At 43.2% G+C, this 6,701-nt stretch overlaps 1 protein-coding gene across 1 annotated transcript; it reads right to left on the minus strand.

The window, feature by feature from the left end:
• Positions 1 to 4,735: 4,735 nt before the first annotated feature.
• Positions 4,736 to 6,322, minus strand: LOC120262062 (GDSL esterase/lipase ACHE-like). The gene is made up of 5 exons (XM_039270114.1): positions 6,091 to 6,322; positions 5,795 to 6,004; positions 5,558 to 5,718; positions 5,210 to 5,480; positions 4,736 to 5,046 (listed from the first exon to the last, which is right to left on the minus strand). The coding sequence occupies exons 1-5, from the start codon at positions 6,308 to 6,310 to the stop codon at positions 4,763 to 4,765; spliced, it is 1,146 nt and encodes a 381-aa protein (XP_039126048.1). The 5' UTR covers positions 6,311 to 6,322; the 3' UTR covers positions 4,736 to 4,762.
• Positions 6,323 to 6,701: the final 379 nt, after the last annotated feature.

Below are 6,701 nucleotides of genomic sequence, written 5' to 3' on the forward strand. Positions count from 1 at the left end.
TCGGGGGTTGGAATCCTTGATTTATTACCAGTTGAAATCAAATTAAAGTTGAGTGACCAAATTAATACAAATTGAAATTCAGTGATCAAAGTGAAAATGAGCCAAAGTTTAGTGACCTACTAAAAAATTTACCCCTCCCATCACCTTAATAGTTGTAGTCCTGGTGAGTGTCTTCATGGGACACCTCCCCGCTATGATCATCTTCGTGTTTTTGGTTGTCGCTGCTTTGTTTTACTCTCACCTCGGGAGAGAACAAAACTAACATCTCAGTCTGTTTCATGTGTTTTTCTAGGATATAGCCTTGAGCATAAAGGTTATCGTTGTTATGATCCTGTCACTCGTCGTATTCGCTTCTCCCGTGATGTCACGTTTGATGAGTTCACACCTTTCTATACTTCTTCTTCTTCCACTGACTCCCCATCTCCCTCTGTCCCTCTGTCCTTCCTTTTTCCTACCCCTTCGACTGAGCATACTCCTCTTGTGTATTCCTCTCCTCTGTCATTCAACCCTCCTGCCGAGTTTCTCTCTCACTCCTCTCTTGACCCCTCTCCTGCAGTGTCTTCTCCTCCGTTATCTGTTGAGTCTCCTGCAGTGTCTTCCCCACCTTTATTTGTTGAGTCTCCTACAGTGTCTTCACCTCCTCCCTCGGTTCCTCTTGCTCACCCACCTGTTTGTTTCACATACCATCGTCGGGATCCCGCAGAGCCTCCATCTCGATCAGTAATTTCTGACACCTCTCCTACTATCGATCCAGCTCCTGCGGTACACTCTCACACTTATTCTTTACGCGATCGCTCTACTTTACATCCCCCTGTCCGTTACGCTTCTGCTAGCACCAGTGTTTCAAATGTCTTTGAGCCAGGTACTTACCGGGAAGCAGTCCGATTACCTGAGTGGAGGACTGCTGATAAGTGCTTGTGCGATATGATTGCGAAGCGTTCATTCCTTATGTTGAGCATTACTTTTCTCGGATTTTTACATTAATATGTGTGTTTTTATGTTACTTTCGTGCAGGTAGGGTTGTGAGGCCGAGTATGAAGGAAAGAAGCCAATGTGGATCACAATGCACCAATTTTGGAGGAAATCTTGTTAAGGTTCAAACGCGAAGACATAGGTCGAATGTGAGATGCTAGAGTGTGTGCCAACCTCCTCATATTCGAGTTTGGCACATCCATTTGGAGGGGCACAAAGGCAGTCACACTCGAGCATTCCGACTTATGCACATAGAACAAGAGCTCCACCAACTTGCCTATCATTGAAGAAGCAAGTGATCTACGACGTGAACGTGTGCCCGTTTGCGTTACTCCGATGAAAGTATGGATTCGGGAAACTATTCAGGCCGGATACTGTAACAGAGTAATGTAGCAACACGGTAGCAAGTACTGTAGCAATACTGTTCACAGCCGGCCGAGAAAACAGGAGTTCAGAGAATCCACACGGGCGTGTGGAAATTATCCACGCCCGTGTGGAAATTCTGCACGGGCGCGTGAAGCATCCACGCCCGTGTAGTCGCCCGATTCCAGCCCTATAAAAAGCCGATTCAGCCCCGATTTTAGTATTCTTTTCTCCATCTTTTCCCCAACTTGAGAGAGGGCTTCGGCTAGGGTTTTGAGGGGTATTGGCTAGGGTTTTGGAGAGGTTCTACGGCTCCGACATCGTGCGTCATTTGGAAGAAGGTTATTGGGAGAGCTTTCGTCGGCACCGATCCGGCGAGGTGTATCCTAAGCCGGACAAAGGATCCTTTGCGACGAGTAGAGGACTCTCCACAAGACCATCGACACGACCATCGAGGGAGTTTCTTTATGGATTCATTGCTTTTACATTCTATTTCTTTGATTGTACTTAGCTCCATGGAGAGCTAAACCCCTAGTGGGTACTTGGGTATTTGCGAACCCTAGGATGTATTCGTTTCTTTGAATCTTTTTATTATGCTTTCAATAAATTGATGTTTATTGTGTGTTCCAACCTTGAATGCTTTATTGTATAAACATTTCCCCTAGAGTGACACTAGGGTTGAGAGTTCTCGTTGGTAACCTTGTGAGTGAGTGACACACCACGAGCGTTAGACAAAGCTAGGTTGGAGAGGGTTGAGAGGGTGAGTCGAGAGGAACAGGAGCGTCCCCTTTCCCCTTCGACGTAATAGATTCTACCTCCGTTCCTCGAGTTCTTTGCGACCATAATAGAGTGAATGGTCTAAGGGATGACCCTCCGCTGGGGCTTAGTTGCGTGTGCAATGGAGTGAAACGTTGAGGTGATCTTAGTATCTAGGGCTTAATCGTGGTTAGGGACCTTCCACCTGGACCAAAGGTTTAGGTCTATAATTAGGAAGAGATTTATCACTTGGAATCCCTAGAGCTCATTGCAACTCTATGCGAGTGCGAGGTTGAGAGGTTATCTAATCTCTCCTTCGGGACATGTATAAAGTTAGGCATAGTTGACATTAGATTTGGGACTATGTAATTTAGGATTTCCACGACTCACCATTGCATTGATTATGAAGCATAATAGAGGGTTCTTGCACTTGAAACGATTATCCTAGGCAGAGCATTATCCGGGTACCCCATCTTTATCGATTTCCTTTCCCCCTTCTTTACTTTTACTCTCTTATTTGTTGTTTTTATTGTTGAGAATTGAATCATTGTCACACTTATCATCATTAATCTTTCACATAGCTAAGAATCGAATTAAGTATTTTTATTCCCTATTCCCTGTGGATTCGATACCCGCTCATCCGGGATTATTACTTCGACAAACCCGTGCACTTGCGGGATATACACAAGGGGATCTTGTCAACTGCCATGGCAGAGGAGCTTGATGCTTTGACTCAGACTCATACGTGGGATCTTGTTCCCCTTCCTCCCATGTTATTCCCATCACCTGTCATTGGATCTACCGTGTGAAGACTCGTTCTAACGGGTATCTCGAGCGCTGTAAAGCGCGTTTGGTTGTTCGTGGTTTTCAGCAGGAGTATGGCCGCGACTATGAGGAGACTTTTGCCCCAGTAGCCCACATGCACACTGTGCGCACTTTGGTTGTTGTTGCTGCTGTTCGTGGTTGGGTTCTTCATCAGCTTGATGTAAAGAACACATTTCTTCATTGGGACTTAAAGGAGGAGGTTTACATGACTCCTCCCCCCGGCCTTCGAGTGCCTCCGGGGTCTGTTTGTCGTCTTCGTCGCGCTCTTTATGGTCTCAAACAGGCTCCACGGGCCTGGTTTGAGTGATTCATACAGTGGTTGAGGCTGCTGGTTTCACTCCGAGCATACATGACCCGGTAGTCTTTATTCACTCTTCTTCTCGTGGGCAGACCATTCTTCTTCTATATGTCGATGATATGATCCTTACTAGTGATGACTCTGCTCACATTACCTTTGTGAAGCAGAAGTTATGTGAGACTTTCTTGATGACTGATTTAGGTCCGCTTCGTTACTTCTTGGGTATCGAGATTACTTCTCATCCTGATGGTTACCGTCTTTCTCAGCAGCGTTACACTCGCGACCTACTTGCTCGCTCTGGTTTGACTGATACCCCTATTGCGGCTACACCGATGGAGTTACATTTACAGCTTCGTGCCTCTGATGGGATTCCCTTATCTGATCCTTCCCGCTATCGACATCTGGTTGGCAGTTTGGTCTACTTAGCTGTCACCCATCCAGACATTTCCCATGCAGTTCACATCCTTAGTCAGTTCGTTGCGGCACCCACTTCTGTTCATTATGCTCATCTTATTCGGGTACTGCGATATCTTTGTGGCACTGTATCTCATGGTCTGTTCTACTCACGTCAGTCCACTCTTCAGTTGCAGGCCTATTCTGATGCTACCTGGGCCAGTTGTCCTGATGATCGGGTCTCTGTCACTGGTTATTGTATCTTTCTTGGATCTTCTCTTGTTGTTTGAAAGACCAAGAAACAGCCTACCGTTGCCAAGTCTAGTGCTGAGGCTGAGGTTCGTGCGTTGGCTTCTACCGTCCAGGAGGTGCTCTAGCTGCGTTCGATTCTACAAGATTTTGGTGTACCGATCACCTCTCCCATTCCTATTCACTGTGATAGTACTGGGGCCCTTCAGATTGCTGCCGATCCGGTCAAGCATGAGCTGACCAAACACAATGGTGTGGATGCACACTTCACACGATGCCATGTACGTGCCCAGACTGTGTCACTTCACTATCTTCTTACAGAGGTCCAGGTTGCTGATTTCTTTAACAAGGCGCAGACACGTGATCACCATCTATTCATGTTATCCAAACTCAAGACGTACGATCCGCCTTGAGTTTGAGGGGGGGGGGTGTTAGATGTATTGTTGTATTGTATATGTATGTATGCATGTATATATATGTATAGACGTATATATATATTTATCATGTTCTATATGTAGACCAAAAAGGTCACTCATGTAAGTTGTTCAAGCACATGGACTTGTTCCACCTCTCTCTCTTGTTCTGACATGTGGGATGTACAGTGAATGATGCTATTCTGGCCGCCCAGTTGGCTTTGTATCTGATGCTATGCTCTTGTATTCATGCTGTATGCCAATGAAACCAATTGTTATATCCATATATATATATATAATATGTAATATGCTTTTTTTACATGGTTTTTGGACATTTGGAAGTCCGAGCATTTATGGAAATGAATTTATACTTTTAAATGTGTATGTTTATTATATAATTGTTATATTTATACACCAAACAAACATGCTTGAGAGAGTGAGAGATAATTATATATGTATATATATATATAATATAAATACAATGTTCATACATTTATTCCAATACAGGTGGTGGTATTATTCGATGACAGGCTTTGCAAAGAGGAAGAGAAGGATGTGAATATTTTCCAGTGGCTATCTCATTGAAAACCCATTTGTTTGCAGCTTCAGTGTAATGAACTCCATCCCAAATTATGCTTTTCTCTGGATGTGAACATGATTTCCCCAATAAAACTTCCTCCCCCTCAACTATGCCTTTGTCTCCACATCTCACATTAAAACCAAAGTTATAATCACCACCACCATATCCACAGCATGTTCTCAGTGGCTTCTCAAATCCTGCCAAATAAATAAATTAATTTAATTTTCCATAAAAATTTCAATTTATTATCATGACATATGGCTTTCATTGATTTATTATTCATTATTTTATTAGTAGGTAAGTGTCACACCTAAACAAGACATCAAGCAATAGAAAATTTATGTATATATATCTTCTTACCATACTTTTCTGCCTTGCTAAAAAGATTGTATTTAGCAGTGTAAACATCTACATAGATGAATGTTGCAGAAGGCAGATCTTTTCTGAACTGTGTCACTGTTTTATTGAGCATTCCATTAAATTTTTGTGCTAGTTTATTGAATATCACAGCGCAGCCGACTGAATCGAGTTCCGGGGACGATGATGGTCTTCGGAGAAGAACATAGGTCAGGCAACCTAAAGGACCCGTGTTATGGATCCAAAAGTGTCGCCCGCCGTGTTTATACACCTTCTGCAGTACACACAAGTATTTACATTAAGATAATTCATATTCTCTATTTTTATTATAAATTAAATACGACCACTTACTTTTACGACATCACTGAACACCTTCATTGTCATTCGGATATAATCATCGGCAGATTGATTACTAAAAAAAAGCTCGGTGAGATCGTTTTGACCAATGTCGATTGTATACAAAGCTTTTTTGAAATATTCCTTCTTCGGCATCAAGCTTTTGAAAATTTTCCCTAATATATTATTAACTTTAGTAAGCAGAGTACATGGATAGAGTTGATCAATTTAGTATTTAGTATTAATACTTGCCTTTTTTGGAGATCATGTGAGACCTGGATTTGAACTGAGAGAACTGGGCTAACTGGACTTGTAATGAGAAGGGACTATAGCCACCTTTATTTAGTGGCACAGTTTGTTGCATGATGGTTGATGCAGCAGTGGCAAAGTTGGCACCATGACGGAAGTTAGTGCCTAAAGAGTCTAAGTATGCACTCAAGTATGGCAAATCAAAACTCTTAGCTGAAATTTGATAGTCCATGCATAAATAAAATGAGTTTAGTTTGTACAAATAGCATTTACTTGTAATGAAATTTATATAGATTTACCTATGAAGTCGATAATAAGACGGCCATCGGAGTATCGACCGGCCGGCATGTCAAAGAAGGTCTCTCCATATGGAGACGGGACCAGGTTGAAGGTAGCGGAGAGGCCGCCAGTGTCGGAATTGGAGTCACCGAAGTTAATTATGGCAGGGAATTTGCATGGTGTGCAAGGGGAAGCTTGGAGTGATAAAAACAGGGTGAGACATGTCATGAGGAGGTTCATTTTTCCCCCTTATTTTTGGTTGTATGAAGAGTAGTTGGAATAAGGGTGGTGTTTGTATTTATAGAATTGTTTAAGGAGAGGATGGGGAAGAGGAGCGGGGCGAACCCACTGTAGATCCCCATAGGGCGATGCCAAGCGCTCGGTGGAACAAGTGGGGACGAGGCCGCGCTCACGTGAGCGCTGGAACCACTCATACACAGCCACTATTCACAACTCCCAGAAATATACCTTCAGCCGAAAATCGAATTCTCACCACTTGGTGAGAGCACTATCGGCGACCCGTGAACCAATAGACCCGCAGGTCGTTGGCTTAAAAAGAGGAATTTATTTAAATGTGGAGGAATGAGAGATCAAATAATGGGAACATTGAAAGTTCAAGGACTTTGTGTTT

This window comes from Dioscorea cayenensis, chromosome 5 (assembly GCF_009730915.1).
Source record: "Dioscorea cayenensis subsp. rotundata cultivar TDr96_F1 chromosome 5, TDr96_F1_v2_PseudoChromosome.rev07_lg8_w22 25.fasta, whole genome shotgun sequence".
NCBI lineage: Eukaryota > Viridiplantae > Streptophyta > Magnoliopsida > Dioscoreales > Dioscoreaceae > Dioscorea > Dioscorea cayenensis.

What these genes read in the sequence shown, in the direction of transcription:
- LOC120262062 (XM_039270114.1), bottom strand. Translation starts at nt 6,310, where the DNA reads ATGAACCTCCTCATGACATGTCTCACCCTGTTTTTATCACTCCAAGCT. An exon ending in TCACATGATCTCCAAAAAAG is followed by an intron (nt 5,719 to 5,794) that starts GCAAGTATTAAT and finishes ATAATATATTAG; the next exon opens with GGAAAATTTTCAAAAGCTTG. An exon ending in TAGCAAGGCAGAAAAGTATG is followed by an intron (nt 5,047 to 5,209) that starts GTAAGAAGATAT and finishes TTTATTTGGCAG; the next exon opens with GATTTGAGAAGCCACTGAGA.